Source organism: Candoia aspera, chromosome 7 (genome assembly GCF_035149785.1).
Source record: "Candoia aspera isolate rCanAsp1 chromosome 7, rCanAsp1.hap2, whole genome shotgun sequence".
NCBI classification, from domain to species: Eukaryota; Metazoa; Chordata; class Lepidosauria; order Squamata; family Boidae; genus Candoia; species Candoia aspera.
In genome coordinates, this window is record NC_086159.1 from 48621802 (window position 1) to 48644682 (window position 22881).

Sequence of the window (22881 nt, forward strand, 5' to 3'; positions counted from 1 at the left end):
ACACTTCACCCTGTTCATATTTAAAAACTTGATCATTTTGTTCTGCATATTAAGGGTTTCCATTTCATTTCATACAAGTTGACTGAATCTAAACTCAGGGTTTTCAGACAGCTGTCGCCTCAGACATACACTGTATTGTACTGTGGACCTATCACTTAATGTTTCTATGGTGCCCTGCTGATTTAATTGTATATACTCTTTCAGATTCTGTTATCTTTATTTCATATACCTGGCAGCTGTTCTGGGGCAAATAATGCAATTAAGTGTCCAAAAGAGTCCCCTCTTCCAGATGCCTTCTTTTCCATAATAGTTATGATTAGAAAGATAGAACAGCTTTTTACTTCGTAAGGTTAAACCATTGGATATCTTGTTTCCCATTTCTATGAAATTTTAGCTACGTCTTATCAGAGTTCTCAGAGTAATTCATAATAAATCTTTTTTTCCATTGCTACTCCCCCTGCACCCACCCAATTTTCTAGTAAGTTGCAGAATATTAATTATGTGGAAAGAGATACTGAAGCCTGGCTTCACTGATCTAAGAGATTAGATCAGTGTTTCTCAACCTTGGCAACTTTAAGATATGTGGACATCAACTCCCAGAATTCCCTAGGCAGCTATGCTGTCTGGAGAATTCTGGGAGTTGAAGTCCACACATATGAAAGTTGCCAATGTTGAGAAACAGTAGGTTAACGTATACATATGAAACTGCTAAAAGACCTCTTGCATATGCATACTGCAATATATTAACTTTTGTAGAATCTGGTTTTCTATTCTGAACCAGTGGATAACTTCTAGGAAAATTTCCATTTACGGATATAAATGAACATATCAAACCATAGTAACATTATTTTCATGTTTTGGTGACATCGCTGAAGAGAACAGGTTGGTCTCATGAACCATATGGCAGAAAGTTGTGCATTATGAGGCCAGTGTGATAAATATTCTTTCTTTCAAGAAGGCACATATCAGAATGCAGTCTGATTTTCCATTATAAACTAGATTTGTTTCTCATACAGAGCTTTGTTGTTGTTGTTTATTCGTTTAGTCGCTTCCGACTCTTCGTGACTTCATGGACCAGTCCACGCCAGAGCTTCCTGTCGGTCGTCAACACCCCCAGCTCCCTCAGGGACAATTCCGTCACCTCTAGAATATCATCCATCCACCTTGCCCTTGGTCGGTCCCTCTTCCTTTTGCCTTCCACTCTCCCTAGCATCAGCATCTTCTCCAGGGTGTCCTGTCTTCTCATTATGTGGCCAAAGTATTTCAGTTTGGCCTTTAATATCATTCCCTCAAGTGAGCAGTCTGGCTTTATTTCCTGGAGGATGGACTGGTTTGATCTTCTTGCAGTCCAAGGCACTCTCAGAATTTTCCTCCAACACCACAGTTCAAAAGCATCTATCTTCCTTCGCTCAGCCTTCCTTATGGTCCAGCTCTCGCAGCCATATGTTACTACGGGGAACACCATTGCTTTAACTATGCGGACCTTTGTTGTCAGTGTGATGTCTCTGCTCTTAACTATTTTATCGAGATTTGTCATTGCTCTTCTTCCAAGGATTAAGCGTCTTCTGATTTCCTGGCTGCAGTCAGCATCTGCAGTAATCTTTGCACCTAGGAATACAAAGTCTTTCACTGCTTCTACATTTTCTCCCTCGATTTGCCAGTTATCAATCAAGCTGGTTGCCATAATCTTGGTTTTTTTGAGGTTTAGCTGCAAACCAGCTTTTGCACTTTCTTCTTTCACCTTCATCATAAGGCTCCTCAGTTCCTCTTCGCTTTCAGCCATCAAAGTGGTATCATCTGCATATCTGAGATTGTTAATGTTTCTTCCAGAAATTTTAACTCCAGCCTTGGATTCCTCAAGGCCAGCTTGTTGCATGATGTGTTCTGCGTACAAGTTGAATAGGTAGGGTGAGAGGATACAGCCCTGCCGTACTCCTTTCCCAATCTTAAACCAGTCTGTTGTTCCGTGGTCTGTTCTTACTGTTGCTACTTGGTCGTTATACAGATTCTTCAGGAGGCATACAAGATGACTTGGTATCCCCATACCACTAAGAACTTGCCACAATTCGTTATGGTCCACACAGTCAAAGGCTTTAGAATAATCAATAAAACAGAAATAGATGTTTTTCTGAAACTCCCTGGCTTTTTCCATTATCCAGCGGATATTGGCAATTTGGTCTCTAGTTCCTCTGCCTTTTCTAAACCCAGCTTGTACATCTGGCAATTCTCGCTCCATGAACTGCTGAAGTCTACCTTGCAGGATCTTGAGCATTACCTTACTGGCATGTGAAATGAGTGCCACTGTTCGATAGTTTGAACATTCTTTAGTGTTTCCCTTTTTTGGTATGGGGATATAAGTTGATTTTTTCCAGTCTGATGGCCATTCTTGTGTTTTCCAAATTTGCTGGCATATAGCATGCATTACCTTGACAGCATCATCTTGCAAGATTTTGAACAGTTCAGCTGGGATGCCGTCGTCTCCTGTTGCCTTGTTATTAGCAATGCTTCTTAAGGCCCATTCAACCTCACTCTTCAGGATGTCTGGCTCTAGCTCACTGACCACACCGTCAAAGCTATCCCCGATATTGTTATCCTTCCTATACAGGTCTTCTGTATATTCTTGCCACCTTTTCTTGATCTCTTCTTCTTCTGTTAGGTCCTTGCCATCTTTGTTTTTGATCATACCCATTTTTGCCTGGAATTTACCTCCGATGTTTCTAATTTTCTGGAAGAGGTCTCTTGTCCTTCCTATTCTATTGTCTTCTTCCACTTCCGCGCATTGCTTGTTTAAAAATAATTCCTTATCTCTTCTGGCTAACCTCTGGAATTTTGCATTTAATTGGGCATATCTCCCCCTATCACTGTTGCCTTTTGCTTTCCTTCTTTCTTGGGCTACTTCTAGTGTCTCAGCAGACAGCCATTTTGCCTTCTTGGTTTTCTCTTTCTTTGGGATGTATTTTGTTGCTGCCTCCTGAACAATGCTGCCAACTTCTGTCCAGAGTTCTTCCGGGACCCTATCTACTAAGTCCAGTCCCTTAAATCTATTCTTCACCTCCACTGCATATTCCTTAGGAATATTAGTGAGCTCATATCTAGCTGATCTGTGGGTCTTCCCTAATCTCTTTAGTCTGATCCTAAATTGTGCAAGAAGAAGTTCGTGATCTGAACTACAGTCGGCTCCAGGCCTTGTTTTTACCGACTGTACAGATGTCCGCCACCTTTGGCTGCAAAGGATGTAATCAATCTGATTTCGGTGTTGTCCATCTGGTGAAGTCCATGTATAAAGCCGTCTCTTAGGTTGTTGGAAGAGAGTGTTTGTTATGCAGAGTGAATTGTCTTGGCAAAATTCTATCAGCCTATGTCCTGCTTCATTTTGTTCTCCCAGGCCATACTTACCTGTAATTCGAGGTGTCATTTGACTGCCCACCTTAGCATTCCAGTCTCCTGTGATGAAAATAACATCTCTTTTAGGTGTGTTGTCCAGTAGGTGCTGCAGATCCTCATAGAACTGCTCTACTTCAGCTTCTTCAGCATTTGTGGTTGGGGCGTATATTTGGATCACTGTGATGTTAGATGGCTTGCCCTGAATTCGAATTGAGATCATTCTGTCGTTTTTTGGGTTGTATCCAAGCACTGCTTTAGCCACTTTACTATTAATTATGAAGGCTACTCCATTTCTTCTGTGGTCCTCTTGTCCGCAGTAGTAGATCTGGTGGTCATTTGATGTGAAGTGGCCCATTCCAGTCCATTTCAGTTCACTGACGCCCAGAATGTCTATCTTTAATCTTGACATCTCACCAATAACCACATCCAATTTGCCCTGGCTCATAGATCTTACATTCCAGGTTCCAATGGTGTGTTGATCCTTAGAACATCGGATTCGCCGTTCACCACCAGCACCATCGGCCGCTAGCCGTCCTTTCGGCTTTGAGCTAGCTGCGTCATCACGTCTGGGGCTAGTTGAGCTCATCCTCTGTTCCTCCCCAGTAGCATTTTGACCATCTTCCGACCTGGGGGTCTCACCTTCCAATGGTATACCGACATATCTCTGGTTGTACTGATCCATTTAGTTTTCACGGCAAGAATACTGGGGTGGGTTGCCATTACCTTCCCCAGGGATCGCATTTAGTCTGACCTCTCTGTCATGACCTTCCCGTCTTGGGTGGCCCTTCACGGTTTAGCTCATGGCATCATTGAGGTGCTCAAGCTCCAGCACCACGACAAGGTAACGATCCTTTGCTGAAGCATACAGAGCTAGGAACCTTTTAAAAGAGAGATCTTGAATTGGGGTAGGAATGGTACTGAGAGCTGGATTTTTGCCTTTTTTTTTTTTTTTTTTTAAGATACCTGTTTCCCTGGTCATGCCAAGTTAATTCATCAGATTTGTTTAGGTATATTATTGATTTATCAGGCCTGGGTTAGAGATTCATTGTTTATATGGGATCAATAATACAAAGGGAAGATTATACCAAAGGAGATTATATTTAAAAAGTGTATATTTCACAGGATTAGCAATATCTTGTTAGCACCACTTTTTCCCGAAGGTCTGAAAATAGTTATTCCTCTAACTATGCTCATGAAAAAACTTTGCCCTGGGCATTCTGAACAAAGGTGATGTTTAAAAAATTAATAATGTTCTTTCCATCAGCAAACTGAAGAATATCCTATGAACAATTTAGACAATATTTTGGAAACAGCTGAAAAGTCAATGAGTGATTAAAAATTAACACATTGTTTTAAAGATGTATATCCTGATAGTGGAATGTATACTTAAACACAGGACGTATGGTTGAAAAATTATACTTCACCTACAAAAGTACCATGAAAACATAGGCAGTACAATGTCCCCTACCTTGACTTGTTATCACTTCAAATTTTCACGGTATCTTTTTCTACTACACTTTTATTTGAACTGTACTACAGTACAGTGCAATTTTTTTGTTTTTGTAACTAAGAGAAACATTCTTCAGAGTCATAATCTATAATGGTGCAGTTTTGTTATGTTTATAAATACGTTAGGATAATTTGTTGTTCACATTTATGCAATAAGAAATGAAAAAGGTATATTAATGAATAATCTGAATCAGACAAATTATAAAATAGTGCAGTTTATCTCATAAAGCTAAGAATCTTAAATTTAGGCAAAAAAGGTCAGAACCATTAGTGAACTTTTCTTTTTAGAATTTTAACGTGGAGGTGGCTCAGAGATATATCTTCTTGCTAAATTCAGACTTTGGCTTGTGGCCAAAAGTCTGAAGTGATAAAGCAATTAATAAACAGAAAGTATTATTTCATACCTGAAAGTTAGATTTACCGCTTCTGCTGTGAAGCTGTGTTACTAATCATTGTGAGTTGATTTACATCATGTCTTCTTACTTAACTATATGCCAAGGGCTGATGTATATACGCTGAGGACAATTGCTTTAATTTTGGATCTTCACTTAGAGTGTGGCCAAGCTGGCTGAGTAAAAAGAGGAGACAAAAATTGAGAAATGGTTTGTGAAGGTAACAGCCAATAGGAGCTCTCATGGCAGTTAGAGAACAATAATTGCTTTTAGAAGAAAGAAGAACATGGAAAAAGAACAGAATGGGGATTAAAAAAAACGGTTCTGTAAGGAAAAATGTGAAGTTAATATGGCCATTTACTTCTATCTTTATTCTCAAACAACTGTAATCTTTTCAGTCTTGTGTACTATATTAAACACTTCTCTGAACCTGAAAGCCTTGAGGTTGTTTTGCAGCTTTTCTCCTTAGGGATCTCACTGGGGATCTGATATTCTGAACTTTGGGAAGACTATTTTTCTTTTCTTTGGCTCTGGCCTGAGCAGCTCATGTGATCTAGCCCTCCTGCCAGAGCTTACTAGGCTTTTTCACCTTTTCTCAGTTGATGAGTGTTCTGAAAGGGCACAGTGGAATGGAAAATTTGGAAAGAAGCCACATAGAATTAAGTATGTTCATTCTTTTACATGTCGGTATCTCCTCAGACCTTTATCCTGAATGCCATCTGGCTCACTCTTTACCATCTTTCCAGGGTTAGTAGTGATGTACTGTATGTAGCCTGTCTGGAAATGAACTTTCCTGCAGAACCCATTTTCTTGACCTCATAAGATTAAATAAACTTCACTGAACAAGTCAATGAATGTCACTTGTGGACACGTTATCCTGCAATCCACAGACAAAGGGAGATACTGCATTTTCTGCATGTTATTAGTTTACATAAGATTTTATAGTGACAAATTTTGAAGCTGAACTGAATTTAGTATAGAATACCCATTTTTCACAGAGGTGAGGTAATTAGGAGTCTGTGCAACCTTTTTCTTTGGCGGCTGCCTTAGGCTGATACAATAATAAAAAGCTGTGGTCTTAATGTTTTACTTTTGATGAAAGGCTTTATTGTTCTACAGCTGAGTAATGGACTTTTATTGTTTTATCAGCTGCTGTTTCTAGTGTAGATAATTTTTATTATGATTTTATTTTGTGTAACAATCTGAGCTCCACTAGGTAGAGGAGGCATATGCAAAATAAATAAATAAATGGACCTTGCATCTGAGTTGCAATCCTCCTTATATCAGTTTATCTGGCATATAAATTTTAACAATACAGGTGGTCCTTGCTTAATGACCACTCATTCAGTGACTGTTCAAACTTATGACAGCACAGTACTTATGACTGGTCCTCAAAGTTCTCAGCAACTGCCTTGCACTTATGATGTTGCAGCATCCCATGATCATGTGGTTTGCATTAGACATTGTTACAGATACGCCTTATAAAATAATAAGAAAGTGAACTTTTGTAGCAGCATTTTGGTGAATGAATTTGTATAAAATTAGCACCACAAATTAAAAGGAGCTGCTCTTTGACATGTTTGTTTTACTTCACATCTTCAAGACTTGTTTGAGGGAACAGAGTAATTTGGATTGTGCTTCTTGTAATTGGCTTCCAACTTCACTAAGGGGATCTGATTATTAGTTTGGGAAATATTTTATTTACCATTATTTTTGTTTGTGCTTTTATAGCACTGAATAAACTTTCCAACAATGCTAAGAATAACAAACATCCAACACATAATTTAAAATGGATTAATCAAACAGATACCAGCCACCCAACTCAGCAGCAAACTTTCTTACATTCATCAAAAAAAGTAAGTTAGCCTGAGATTCTGTGGGAGGATGTTCAAAACATGGAAACATATTTTTGATGTTGGTAGGTCTAAAAGAAGGGGCTAACCTGAAAAAGTTAGAATTTGTAAGTGTAAATAATGTACTTGAGTAGCCTGATCCCATGCCATATTTAAACAAGTTAAGTTAGAATTTCATCATAAAAAACTAGTAGTTTATTTTGGACATTATAAGTGCCAAAGACAGGCCAGGAAAATGTATGGTTTTATCATTTAATATTCTTTCAAAACAGCTTTTTGGAAGGGTTAAGTTATGATATTCTAACTAAAGATGATTTGAAAAAGTAATGTTTAACAAACATTTTTGGAAAAGAGAGATCTTCATTTGGAAAATACTTTTGGATTTCAAAATCTCAAATTATATAGAGACTGGTCAATGAACTCTAATTTTCAGTCTTCATAATGAAAAATCACTACAAACTTTACAGAAGAAAGGTTATGCCAATAATGTTTACTCACCAGTAGAGAAAGAGTGGATAAATGACAAGATTTGTGAACGAACAGGATAAAGTTAGATTATTGATAAGGCTTATAGACCCCATTCTACACTAATCTTCATTTAATAGATTCATCTGTATGGCAATCAGACAATTCCCTTTCAAGTTAAGCAATATGATGCAAAGTAAAGAAAGAAATAGCAAGCCAAAAAATCAAGTAATGAAATAAGTATAAATGAAATATAGCTGAATTTTTGTACAGTCTTTCTCGCATTGCCTTTTGTTCTTTAAACTTCTCACCTCTCTCTTCTGCGGATGTCATCAGCTTCATCCAAATACAATTTTCTTGGTCTTTTACTTCTTATCAACACATTTACTATTCTTTCATATTTAAAATTTAGTCTTCATTCCTCTTTATCAATGCGACCAAACTGCCTCAATGTACTTCTTTTGTACTTATCAATCAATCCAATCAAAGTTCATTTAATGTCTGTTCATTCTTGACCCTAGCCGTTCTTGCTTTACCACACACAATTCCCATTCAACTTTTATGTTTCTCTTGAGAAATCCAACTCATACTACCTATGACAAAATAGAGGCACCTTTGCTTCTTTTATTAAAAAATTATTTCTCACAATGCTCCATATATTTCTGTCCATTTTTTCATCCAGCCCTGAGTGCCTTAAAACTTCTCCATCCAATTTCCCATATCTAATAATGATTCTATGATGATATGCAATTCATCTCCTTTCTTCAGTTTCTCACTGTGAATTGTTCCATTTTCCCTGTCAACATATTTACCTTGGAGTTTGATTTTCAGAGCCATGCTCCTACTTGTGTCATACAATGTGCCTAACATTTACTGGAAATAATTTGGATTCTCCACTAATAACACAGATATGTTTCAGAACTGTATGTACTTACTCATCCACAACCAACATACCTCTAACATCTCCACAAGTACCCCTTATACATTTATTGATCGAAGATATGTCTACATTAATTCATAAATGCATTAAACAACCATTTAATTAAGGACATTACATATTCTTGTCATACTCTCTGTTCTATCCTCACACATGATTTACTTCCATCGTATACTATTCATTGTATTCAGCAATCAAACTCTAACTCCATATTCATGTAGAATTTTCCATAATTCAATCCTATTCACTTTACCATACACATTCTCTAGATCAAAAAATGTGCAATAAACTTTATTACTCCCTTTGATACATTTCAGTCTTGTGCAGTTGGTTATGATGAATCTAAATTTGTTGTGATGAATCCAAGCCAGTTTTCTGTTAATGCAGCTCTTGCCATTTAGCTGAGTTAACTTAACATTAAGTTTATTTCTGTATTTAGAAGACCCACTTGGGATATCTCCTATCTTCTCTGTGGACCATTAGGAAGTTTCTATCCTGATAATGCAATTACAAAGCAGTTTTCTTTGATTGTTTGCCAAGGGGCCAAAAGTCTTAGTGTACATATGGCAATAACTGGTGGTTTGGAGGCAGGTTGATGAATGAGATTTATTCCTGGCATAATGCAACAGGTTTGGCAAGTTGACCATTGTAAGCTATTTATTAACTTTTTTTAAGGGCCATAAAAGCATTTTGGGGTTCTATTTTTTTGGGGGGGGGAATGTGAACTCTCTTTACATCCTTCATGCACCTGAATAAAGTAGGTTAATTGCATTGCGGAGGCAGCCAGGTCCACGAGTCTTCTTGTAGTGGATACTCCATACAAGGCAATATATGAGAACTTGCTCTATAAACCATGTTAAGGATTATCCTATTTCAAATGGTCTTTGGAAGCTGCTTGCTGAGGTGTGGATTTCCCCACTCCCATGGAAAACCTGCTGAATAAGCTGCATCAAGGAAACAAACGTTTTTTCAACTTTTGCTCTTTTTCCTCTTCCTCTGGACATGGGAGGATGAACAAAATATATATGCCATGCATGCTTCATATTATTTCTAGATAAAGTTCATATAGAAAACATGAGAGAAGAAGCATATCAACCCACAGAAGAATTTTGGTTTAATTTCTGAGAAAACAGAAGATGGGAACAGATTATTTGTTATGTCTTCATAATGGGGAGTGGTGGTGGGCATGTTCATAGAGTATTATATTGTGCATAGCCAGTGTTTGGCTTGTTGTTAGTTTCAGCTACAGCCCATCACTGGCATGTAATAATTCCTTGGCTCTCACAGAAATGTGGTCAACTACAGAATAGAAAGAAGGGTTGCACATTAACCTCCAATTGTCATGTTCGCCATTCCAATGTTGCCGGTACATCGTAACGTTTCGCATGTCATTTGGCTGATGTGTGTTTTGTCTGGGAGGGGAGGAGGATTCCATCTCGTGGGATTGTTATATGTTGGCAGCTGGATTGGAATGTGTTTGGGTTATCTCGTGTGTTCAAGGTTCCTTTCCCAGGACATCAGCAGAAACGGTTACCAGCACCTGGGGGGGGGGGGAGTTTGCAACGGCAGGGCGAGGGGAGGGATTACGTTTGAGCCGAGGGTTTTTAGTTTGTATTTGGCACACTTTTGCTCATTCTCAGCTTTCTCTGTATTTGCATACTATTCTTTAATAAATCAGATATCATTAAGTTCCTGCTTGTGAGTCTGAGTCTATTAGAGTAGGCAATCATTACATAAAGCTGAGAATCCAAAAATTTTTTTCTGTTAGTCCCTTTCCAGATTTATTTTGTGAGGGAGAAGTGCTAGCAAACCAAATCCCCAAACCACGGAAAGCGAGGAATCGAGCGAGGGGGAACCCAACTCCACAGTGATAAGAACGGAGAGAGTCCCTCCTTGAGAGTGCTCAGAAGTTCGAGAGGGGTCGAGCTCCAGCCTAGGAGAAAAGGAGGTTGGAGGTAAAAGAGCCCCTGAACCTACCGGTGAGTCACCAGGCGAGCTGATCACCTGGGATGAAACACAGGGATCCCTACCAGGAACGTCCAAAACGTCTTGGAAGCAGCGATACCCGATGTCCCCAACCATGGTGAGGCAGGAGGGAAAGGAGGATTCCCAAACCCCGGATCATATAAAACTGGTGGAGGCCAAATTGGAATCACTAGAATTTATGTTCTGGAAAATGTCCATGGACTGGGGTCCCTGGGAGAGGAGGAGAGAGGAGTCCAGCAATAGGTACTCGACTCCTTTGTTGCCCCCACCTTCCCCAGAGGACAGGAGTAGGACCCGGCACAGAGAGGAAGAGCGCCGAGAGTGAGAATTTCAAGGTCCCCTCCTCGAGAGCGGAGCTCCTTGGGAGCTAAGAGGAAGCCCAACCGCCCAGCTGTGGCGAAGGGACCGCCCGGAGTGGGGGCTAAGGACTTTACCGTTAAATTTGATGGAGATCCAACTAAGCTATCATTCTTCCTTACAATGCAAGGAGTTATATGGACGAATGGAAACAGTGTTTCCACTCAGAAAGAGCCAAGATTAATGCCATTGCCACTAAGCTCAAGGGGCGGGCTGCCGATTGGTATGTGCAGTTATGTCAATCGGATGCCCCTGAGCTGGAGGAGTTCGAAGAATTCCTGTGGGCATTGAAACTACACTTTGAAGACCCGTTAGCTAAAGAAAGAGCAAAACGGGCATTGAGGGAGCTGTGCCAGGGGCCATGATCGGTGGCAGACTACGCTCTAGAATTTAAGGCTCTGGCTGGGAAGGTTGAGGATTGGTCCCAATCTACATTAATAGAACTTTTTAAGGATGGTCTGAATATGGAGGTCCTGAGGTGGTCGCTTGGCAGGGACAACCCAGATACCCTGTATGAATGGATACAGCTGGCAGGGAAGGCTGAGCATGCCCATGAGACCTTCACTCACCAGAAGGGGATGAGATATGCTGGGCTCAGCAAGGGTTCCCGCATGGCTGCACCCACTGGAAAGTCCGGTCAACGCGCCTGGGAAGAAGAGAGAGAGCGCCGCTATGCGAAAGGACAATGCCTCTGATGTGGGAAGGAAGGTCACCGAGCGGCGGCGTGCCCGAAGGGAAAGACCGATGATCGTCCGGGAAAGTCGTCGGGGAAATCTCCCTCTTTACCCAGGAAAATGAAGGCAGCCATGGCTGAAACTGAAATGGAGGAGATTCCTTACTTCGGGGACGAGGGGGAGCCCGATCTACTCCAGCCGGCGGGAAACACCAGCCACCTGCTTTAAAGAGTGCCTCTGGGCAGGTGGTGGAGGAGGGGCATGACCATATTTCGGTGAGTGGCAACTATCCCACACTGACAGTGAAAGTGAAGCTAGGCTCCCGCACAAGAACCGTTGAAGTTCGGGCATTGATCGATTCAGGGTGTTCGCGTTGCTTGATGCAGCCTGATGTGGTGGCTGCTTTGGAGTTACCCAGCTTCCCACTAAAATGTCCCATGATTTTTACCCAACTGGATGGTTCTACGGCAGGGGGGGGGGGAAGCCAGTCACCCGTTCCACGGGCATGGTGGCATTGCAAATGGGCAGCCACTGTGAGGGGCTGCCATTTGTAGTAGCGCCTGTGGGGGGTCCCTTAGTCATTCTGGGGATTCCCTGGTTGGTCCAACAAAACCCATATATAGATTGGGTGCACAGGACTTTGACTTTTGGGGATGGTTTCTATCAAGCCACTGGGGAGGACGACGCTCCGCAGGCTGCAGTGGGGAGGGTGGCGGCAGCAACCCTGCATTTCGCTGTCACCCCACTGGAGGGCTTGCTGGAGCAATACCAAAGCTTTGCGGATGTGTTTAGTGAAAAGGAAGCGGACCAACTCCCACCCCATTGAAAAACTGACTGTGCGATAGAGTTGGTCCCTGATGCACAACTGCCCAAACCAAAAATCTATGCCATGACACAAAAGGAACTGGCGGCGTTGCGGGAGTTTGTGGACAAAAACTTGGCCAGGGGTTTTATTGAACCAGCAAATTCACCAGTAGGCGCCCTCGTCTTGTTTCGAGCGAAGAAGGATGGGACATTGAGACTTTGTACAGATTACCGTGGCTTAAATGCAGTCTCGATATTAAACAAATATTGTCTGCCAATAATAAAATTATTGGCAGACAATATTTGTTTAATATCGAGACTGCATTTAATATCGAGACTGCACATCTGGCTAAGGGGAAAATCTTCTCTAAGCTGGATTTGAGGGAAGCCTATTTCTGTATCTGCATACAGGAGGGGGATGAGTGGAAGACTGCTTTCAATTGTCCTCTGGGTTCTCTTCAGCACAAGGTTTTGCCTTTTGGGTTGGCGGGGGCGCCAGGGGTGTTCATGCAATTGATCAATGAAGTGTTACATGAACATTTGTTCAAGGGTGTACTGGTCTATTTGGATGATGTTTTAATTTATACTGAAACGGAGGAGGAACATGAGCGCTTGGTGAAACAGGTGCTTAGCAAACTGAGAAAGGCTGAGCTTTATGCTAAACTTTCTAAGTGTGAATTTCATCGGACTCAGCTTGACTACCTGGGGTACAGGATCTCTGACAAGGGCATTGAAATGGATCCTGTGAAGATTCAAGCTACTTTGGGGTGGGAGCGCCCGCGTACCCACCAGCAGCTCCAAAGTTTCCTTGGCTTTTCCAACTATTACCACCAATTTATCCAGGGGTTCGCAGAAATTGCATTGCCCCTGACTGATTTGTTACGTATGGAGGGGTTGGGGGACACACGCAAGGTGAAGAACCCGGGAGCATTGCTCAGTTGGACACCTGAATGCCAGGTGGCTTTTGACAAACTCAAAAGCCTGTTCACTGCTGAACCCATTCTGCAACACCCTGATCCCACTAGACCCTTTGTGGTTCAAGTGGATGCTTCCGATTTTTCAATTGGAGCGCTCTTGCTGCAAGCGGATGCTGCTGGCCACCTGAAGCCCTGTGCGTATCTGTCCTGGAAATTTTCCGAGATGGAAAGGCGATGGCATGTTTGGGAAAAAGAAGCTTTTGCAGTCAAGCTGCTTTGGAGGCACGGCGCCACCTCTTAGAGGGGGCTAAATGTCCTTTTGAAGTTTGGACTGACCATAAAAATTTGGAAGCGCTCAGCATGCCTCGTAAGCTCAGTCCTAAGCAGATCCGCTGGGCTCAATTTTTCAGTCGCTTTGACTTTAAGTTGAAGTTCATTCCAGGAAAGAAAAACTTCCTGGCTGATGCGCTTTCCCGCCTGCCCCAGGATTCGGTCCAGGCACCTGACGTTGTGGGTACGGTGTGGACAGCATCCCAATTGGGGTTGCAAGCTGTCACACGCAGTCAGACTTGTGCACAGCTGCCCCCAGCTTCGGTTTCACCGGCTGGGGGAAGAACGCCAATTCCCTCGCAATTGCAACAACAGTTTCTGCTAGCGCTGAAATATGACATTTGGTTGCAAGCGAATAGAGACAATGTTACATTTGACAGAGGCTTCACTTGGAAGCAGAACTGCCTCTATGTCCCTGACAGTTTGCGAAGGGAAATTTTGATTAGGTCTCATGATGATAAAGTGGCTGGTCATTTTGGGTTTGTCAAAACCTTGCATCTGGTGCGCCGCCAATTCTGGTGGCCCACATTGAGATGTGATGTAAGGAGTTATGTTGCTTCTTGTCCTGTCTGTGCCATGTCTAAACGGAAGGGGGGCAAACTGCAAGGGTTGCTGCAGCCGGTGGCTAGCCCCTCCCGTCCTTGGGAGGAGATTTCCATGGATTTTATTGTGGATTTGCCCTCTAGTCAGAGAAAGACTGTGATTTGGGTGGTAAAGGACTACTTTTCTAAGCAAGCCCATTTCATTCCATGTGCTTCCATTCCGTCTGCACAGCAATTGGCCCGCCTTTTCCTAGTCCACATCTACGAGATTCACGGGAGCCCCTCCTGCTTGATCACGGACCACGGAACAGAGTTTACCTCCCAATTTTGGAGGGCATTCTTGAAGCTGGTGGGCACCAAGCAGGCGTTATCCACTGCATCGCATCTGGAGACTGATGGATCTACGGAGGCTCTTAATTCGACTCTGGAGAAATTTTTGCGGGCATTTGTCAACTACCAGCAGGACAACTGGGTTGATCTCCTACCTTTTGCTGAGGTGGCTTATAACAATGCCGTCCATCAGAGCACAGGGCACACCCCTTTCCATATTGTTTTTGGGCGGGACTTTGTTCCCATTCCTGACTTGCCTCAACCCTCCACACAGCCCTGCTCCGCTTCGGATTGGGCTGCTCACCTGGCTGATTCGTGGCCAGTGATTCAACAGGCGTTGGCTGATGCCCAATCTGCCTATAAACTGCACGCCGATAAGCGGCGAGCCCTTCAACCTGCTTTTAAAGTTGGGGATAAGGTCTACCTTTCCACCAAGTTCATTAAGTCTCCTCAGCCTTCAAAGAAGTTGGCTCCTAAGTTTGTTGGTCCTTTTCCCATTGTGGGCGTTGTGAACCCTGTCACGTTTAAACTGGCTTTGCCACACAATCTAAAACGTTTACACCCTGTTTTTCATTGCAGCTTGCTCAAGCCTGTCAACTGCTCCGATCATTGGCATCCGCAAACCCCACCTCCTGCTCTGATCATGATTGTTGGGCAGCAACATTTTGAGGTGAAGGAGGTCCTTGATTCTCACAGACTTCGTGGCACCCTGCAGTACCTCATTCTGTGGAAACACTTTCCCCACCCTGAGTGGGTGTCTGCCCGTGATGTTCAATCTCAAAGCTTTCATCTAGCTTATCCTCACAAGCCTGCTCCTTAATGTTTTGGGGGGGCGGTATGTCATGTTCGCCGTTCCAATGTTGCCGGTACATCATAACGTTTTGCATGTCATTTGGCTGATGCGTGTTTTGTCTGGGAGGGGAGGAGGATTCCATCTCGTGGGATTGTTATATGTTAGCAGCTGGATTGGAATGTGTTTGGGTTATCTCGTGTGTTCAAGGTTCCTTTCCCAGGACATCAGCAGAAACGGTTACCAGCACCTGGGGGCAGGGGGTTTGCAATGGCAGGGCGAGGGGAGGGATTATGTTTGAGCCGAGGGTTTTTAGTTTGTATTTGGCACGCTTTTATTCATTCTCAGCTTTCTCTGTATTTGCATACTATTCTTTAATAAATCAGATATCATTAAGTTCCTGCTTGTGAGTCTGAGTCTATTAGAGTAGGCAATCATTACACCAATACCCAGTAATGGATGTGGTCTGAGGAGGGGAGGAGAGTAAAGAGAACTTCCCATATATACACAGGCTTGCATCACATATCTGGGTAGTATGTTCAGACTCAAAAGGAGAAAATAACTGAGAGATTGCAGTTGTGTTATATATATTTTTCTTTTGTCATCCCCTGAAATCAAACTATGAGATCAAAATTTCAGAAGCTAAAATGGCTTTATCTAACAGATGTCATTCTATTAACCCTCTTTTCTAAGTTTCCTTTATTTTCCTGAGTTAAATATCCATCTATCTCTGCCATGTTTTGCTAGAAATGTTCCAGGAATTTCAACACAAAGTTCTCAGATGGTAAATCAGAACTTTCTAATGTAAATTTTATTGTGCTTTATTCATGAAGTGACTATGATTCTTTTCTATTTTTTTAAAAAAAAAGTCAGCATTTTTGCTTTTGATTTCACAGAAGTACAAAGCTTTTTCCAGTGAGTTAACTGATGCATCAACTGCTATATCCTAACACTCTTTGGAAGCATGATTAATACTCACCTTGAACCAGAAACAATATTGATAGTGTCTGAATATATTTTATAGAATCAGTTTTGTTCATTATATTGAATACCCATCCCTTAAGTTTATCACAGAACAAATTGCATTTGGCTTAGAGAATTTGAAAACTATTATTAAAAAAAAATACTAACAAAGCTGAAGTAGAAGAGGAAAGTTGGTTGCATTAAGTCAGGGATGGACAGCCTAAGCTCAAGGGGTCCTCAAAAGCAGCTCTCAACCCCCGCTTTTGAACTTTTCCTGATATTTTGATGTGGGAAGATGCACAAGGTATAGTATGGGCCCATAAAGTAAGTTTAACATAGCATTTTAAGTAATATGTATGTCTGTGTGCTTGTATAATCTTTTTAATAACCTGGATACCCCCCTCCCTCCCCAGAACAGAAAATTTTGGACTCTAGCATGTATGTTTCATAGATTGCCTGTGTTGCCCCACCCTTTATGTCCATTATCCTCAATACATTCTGTTACATGACAGATGCTGCATTTAGACTTTCACTTTTAAGATAAGGCTACCAGATGTAGGATGTACCACTCAGAATTTTCTGTATCTCTTTGTCTCTAGTGGTCTGGATTTTATTTATTTCAGTAATGGAAAGAGCTATATAACCTAAAGAGAAATGAGACTATTTTTTATTTTGTAATAATATTTTAAGAAATTGAATGTTTATAAACTATTGCAGTCTGTTTGTCTTATGGGGGTAAATATACATGCCACTGTATTCTTGAATCTTTGATGCAGTAAAGCTGTAACTTACTAATGATAAATCAATCAGCATCATATTAGTTATTCTGCTTTCAGAGATAATTATATACTGTATATTAATAGAAAACTCAGAACCCAGCTGGCCAGTAGCAAGTGAATTTCCATCAAATTTCTCAGACCATTGAGAAAAATTAGGGAGACACTGACATGCTTGGGGGAATTCCAGATTTGCAAAAGAAGACAACGAAGATGATAGAGGAAATCCAGAGATCACAGAATACTCACTGACTATCTGACAGAGAGAAAAATGGAAAACTGATAAGATGGAGTGGAGTAGACTGGATATGTGCAGGGCTGCTTGGCTGAGATGCTCAGAGCCAATCCTACTAGTTTGTAGGATGATGGGCTTCCTCAAGCAACAGGTTTTAGATAGAAGTATTAATTATGTGAATACTGTATTTTCACACCCACTGAAATGGAAGGATACTTGTGTAACATTCTGTCTGGTTTACATCTTCGTACAGAGTGACTCTGTAGGGCACTAACACAGGTAAAATGCCTGAAGCAAGTTCTGTTCATGTTGTAGCTTTCTGTTATCTGCTAAATCTGTATATTTCTTAATAATATGAAATAGGGAATATAGGTTGATTCTGACTCTGATCAGATTCTCTTCTTCGCCTGAAACCATCTACATATTTCAGATGAGCAATATCTCTGTTTCGCCTGAAAATAGCTAAAGAGAAGATTGATGTGCTTTGGTTTTTTGAAGATGTTTTATTGCTAATTTTAATTTGTTGTTTGCCAACCAGAGTCATATGTCAATTAGGCAACCTGCCCCCCCCTCTCATTCCTGTTTTGAGCTATAAAGAGTTATAAATGTTTCAGTTTAGGGAAAAGAAGTCCCATTCACAGCATAGTAGTATTTCTAATGAAATTTGCAGTTCAGGCAGCTTCCAGTTTGTGTGTTCTCCTTAATTGTATTGAATTATTACTCCTCTCAACATCTTCTTTTCACAGCTCATCATGTTAAAACTGGAACTTGTGAAGTGGTGGCTCTCCACCGATGTTGTAATAAGAACAAAATAGAAGAAAGATCACAGACAGTCAAGTGCTCCTGCTTTCCCGGGCAGGTAGCAGGTACCACTCGAGCAGCTCCTTCTTGTGTTGATGGTGCGACATCTTTGGTGCTTTGTTCTTTCTTTTTGAGTTGTAGCTGTCCTGAGTTTAAATGAAAACAGTCATTGAACAATTTTTATACTGATAAGGAGTTTGGGAGTTTGATGAAGAAATTTATACTCAAGACAAAAGGTAGCTAGAGATTTTGAAATGAGTTATTAAGTCTGACTATGAAATAAAGCCCTTGAGGAAAAAAAAAATTGGATGTATAATCCTTATACTGGATATCAGTATTAAGTTTACTTTCTTTATTTGCACCACAGACTACCTCTTTTCTCCTGCTGCAAATAGCAGACTTCAGGAGGTGTAGCAAGTCCAGCCAGGAATAATTTACTCATACAGTACACATGTATGTCTAATGAACTTTAAAGAAAGCCTGGTGGATCAGATCAAATATGGTTTTAGTGCCATGTTTCCCTTCCATAGGATATACATTTAAAAGTAACTCCCTACTTGTATTTCTTAACAACAAATATTCTATTTTCTATTTTTACCTTGATAATATTTCTGTGATATAAGGACAAAAAGTTTTTATTAAAAATATGCTTTTTTCTTCCTCTTTAGCCTCAATTGTAGAACAAAAATGGTGGTGCCATATGCAACCATGTCTTGAAGGGGAGGAATGCAAAGTCCTTCCAGATCGAAAAGGATGGAGCTGTTCTTCTGGGAATAAAGTGAAAACAACAAGGGTAAGTAGGAATTTCCCATAAAATCTAGCTGGCAGCTTTTGTAAAGAGAAGTCTGAGCTCAGTGGATCATAGTCTTGATCCAGGAAAATAATTCTTAACTATGGAATAAGTGTAAACAGAAAAAGAAATTTTTGGCTTGAATACCCATTAAATGCAATATGGTAAGTTATTTATGACTAATTTACTGTGATGGGTTTATTATATGATTGCATCTGGATCCAATGGTTATCTGGATCTAACTATTATCATGATCATTATTAGTAACTGATATGCATGTGCTGAAATTTAATATCCACTATTAGTGAGGAACCAAACCAGAATTGTAATCAGGTTCACATATTAAGCTAAATATATTGCATATCCTTAGAAAATCGGACTGTTTGTTTATCAAGCACATTTATACTGCTGTTTATCATCAGTTATTTTAAGTTCAAAAATTCAGGTGATTAATTCAATCAATAAAAATGTGCCTTCTAGGGCTTAGCCCTTGCTCAAATTGAGCTCATGATGAAAATGGAAGAACTTTCCTAAGAGACAAGACACTTTTATCATTCATTAATTAATGTTACTTTTGCTTTTGTCCTACTCAAGGCTTCTTTCATATAAAGTAACATAAAACATGTATAGTAGGTCCTATAGACATATATGCCCTTACACATAGATAATCTCAAAAAGTTCTATTTTAATTCAGTTTGAGAACAAAATATTTGAAAGTTGCTTAAAGGTTCAGTGAAATGTAAAGTATGAAAATCTTATTTCAGACAAGAAAAAGAAATAATCCATAAAAGTACAAAATAAGATTAACAATAGTCAAATAACACTTTTGTATTTATTCCTGGTGTTTCCAACTGCTTTGGATAATAGTACTCACAAAACTTGCTATTGGTGACATTAGCTGCTGCCGCTGAAATCTGAAATATAAAACATCTGGTCATTGTTAAACAGATGCATTCTTTAAAATAATCTACTAGTTCTATATAAATGTGTGGGTTGAAGGAAAATAAAAGGAATATGTAGGAGGGCTTCAAAAGTGTGCTGAAAACTCTTATTTTTTAAAATTGCAATTTTGTAAGGTATAAACAATTCTAGGTGCTCTCCTTCAAAATATGAGCTAAAGTATTCACAGGGTCTGTTCAAATAAGGCAAAATCTGATTATTATCTTTATTCAGAATCAGTCTTGCTGCTTATGTAGGCAGATTATCATCCTTATAAGTATCAGTATGTTCCCTAGAGAAATGTTTACACACATAAACTGTCACAGAACTGATGCTGGACAGACCCAAAATCCCAATGAAAACTAAATATAGTCAGTAAGCATCACATGTTGATTGACTGTTGGGAATGTAAAATTGAATAGAAATAAAATATAATGAAGCATATAGCTGATTAAATCATTGAACATGAGACATGGAAAACTAGCAGATCCCATTTGTAGTTTCTAATCTTTGAGGATTTATTAATTGTATAGTAAATTGTGTGTTATTGATTAGTTGTTGTCCAATTTACACATCTAGAGAATGAGTCATATTGAAATTAATGGATCTAACTCTGAAATTAGATTGTTCTGTGCCAAGTAAACTTAGAACAAGGGGAGACAACTTGCTTCATGGCAAGTTAACCCGCTAGGAGATTTTTAGAATGCAAATTATTACATCTAGGAATGTTTCTATGCAAAGTGGGTATGGTATCATTGAGCAATGGGTCTTCTTGGGGAAAAAGATCTCAAAGATGGAAGACCAAAGGTGCTTTCTTAGTCATTATAATTTCCTCTCTGTATGAGCCTTCTGTGCCTCCCATACGTGGCAGGGATTAGAAATCTAACACATAATAGCTATTTATGGATTTTGAAAATCATGCAGTCACCATCAGATGTCATAGTACAACATGATTTCAAAAGTCATTGTAGTTTGAGCAGGGTGGTAGAGAAATAGAGAAAATACTGAAGCTCTTTTATGTATTAAAGAACATGGCATGTATTCACCTTCTTCTGCACAAGTATTCCAAAAACTTGTGGGTTTTTAGGAGGGTAACAGATAATGTGACACCAGATATCTGGATTCCAGCATGTGAAGGAGCAGACAATGAAATCATATCTCTCTGTATGATGGGATCTGTGTCTGAGATGAAACTTGAAGGCTTTATTGATTCCCAAAATGGCTCTGAATTGATGCACCATTATAAGGACTGATAATTGGTAGAATAATGTAATCATCTGGTGTTGATAACTGTAACTATAGCATTCAATATACACATTTGCTCTATTAGGACTACTCCTGTTTAATAGACTGTTCTACTAAAGAAAAGAAAATGGATAATGAGACCCTGGATCGAGGAACCTTATTTATCTTGAAACTAAGGTTGATATTAGTGTCAAAGTTGCCTCTTTATACATTGATATCTGTCCTAGTCCCCTAAATTATCACAAATTCATATGTAATTTAGGTTAACTGAAAGTAGGACAGTTACTGCTGTGAGTGCTGATAAAAATACTAAAAATATGACTATCTTTATAGTTTTTCCTTGTTTTGAGTTCTCTTGCTTTCTCTTTTTTTTCCTTCAGAAATAGGACATATTAAGATTTGTTGTGTTGGTCCATTTATCTTGGAAAATTAGTATATGTTGTATGTATACAAAAAATACTGATTGATTACAGCTTTCCCTAGACTAGAAATTCTGGGAGTTGTAGTCCCCACACAACTGGAATAAACCAAAATTGGACAGAGTTGGAATTAAATCTTCGTAAGACAAAGAGTCATCAGTATGTGGAAAAAAGTAATGAAATATCTCTCACATTCCAGGTGCTATTCTCAGCTGGTTTAATCTGAAACAGCAATTGCTGACTTTGTGGGGCAATCTGTAGGAAAAGCAGTGTGAAGATTACAAAATGATTTACTTATAGAATGATGTCAGAAACTGCAAGCTTTTGCAGACAAAATGAAACGTTTTTTTATATTGAGTGCAATGGAAGTTATTCCCAAGCAAACAATGGAGCATAAAATAATCTGTTTCCCATTAGATTTTTGATACCAAAGCCATTTACAAGTTCACCGAAGTAAGATAAAAAAGAACTTTATAAAAAAGTAACTATCAAAGCTATCAAAGAATAAAATAGAATGACACTGTCACATTGATGGATATATGGTATGGTTAATGTCCATGCTGCATATACTGTATCTATAGTAGATATGCAAGGTAGAAGACATCCTAGGAAGCAGATGCAAAATGAGTTGGGAGCCAGGGGCCAGAGTTCTGAAGAGAAGAAAACCCATAACAGGCGCTGTAGGATGCATCTGAAGGAGGAAGTAGAGTACAGACAGAATCTGTGACAGTCGTTTGAGGATAATATTCTGCTGCAGAAACAAAGACCCGGAAAAGGAGTTAACTAATTTAGAACTGATAGAAGCTTATTGGAATACCTTTCAGCTTTCCAGAATAGTTATTTGGCTGAGTATTCAGGAACCCTGCCTAATCTTCAAGAGAACCCGATTACTTGGCTTTCTATAGACTTACTAAATAAATTACCAGTTTTCTAATTATTTTTCTTCTACATTAACATTACTGTAAACTGCCTGTTCAAGATATCTATATCTGTCTATATCTATTTTGATATATTAGAAATCCAGTTTGGTGTAGTGGTTAAGACATCAGGCTAGAAACCAGGAGACTGTGAGTTGTAGTCCTGCCTTAGGCACAAAGCCAGCTGGGTGACCTTGGGCCAGTCACTCTTTCTCAGCCCGAGGAAGCAGGCAAGGGCAAACCACTTCCAAAATCTTGCCAGGAAAACTGCAGGGAGTAGTCTAGCTGACTCGAAGGCATAAAATAAAATATAAAATAAAATAAAATAAAATAAATATTTTAAAACATGATGTATTACATTTCATTATTTCCCAGGTCTTATGCTTATGTCATTAAATATACCATTCATATATAAAAGAACTATATAAGAATTATATAATCCCTATGTTCATAACTCATGTATTTTAGATTTCCCTTCAATGCTTAACATAAATTTATGTTTCATCGAGATCATTGTGTCCTAAGT

The 22881-nt window shown here is 39.9% G+C and overlaps 1 protein-coding gene across 1 annotated transcript in view; it reads left to right on the plus strand.

Annotated features, from left to right (window-relative positions):
* TAFA2 (TAFA chemokine like family member 2) overlaps nt 1-22881 on the plus strand; it is a 148945-nt gene that overhangs the window by 97182 nt on the left and 28882 nt on the right. The window contains exons 3-4 of the mRNA XM_063308655.1: nt 17991-18143; nt 18714-18838. Coding sequence (XP_063164725.1) covers nt 17991-18143; nt 18714-18838 — 278 coding nt within the window. The remainder of the gene's footprint in view (nt 1-17990; nt 18144-18713; nt 18839-22881) is intronic.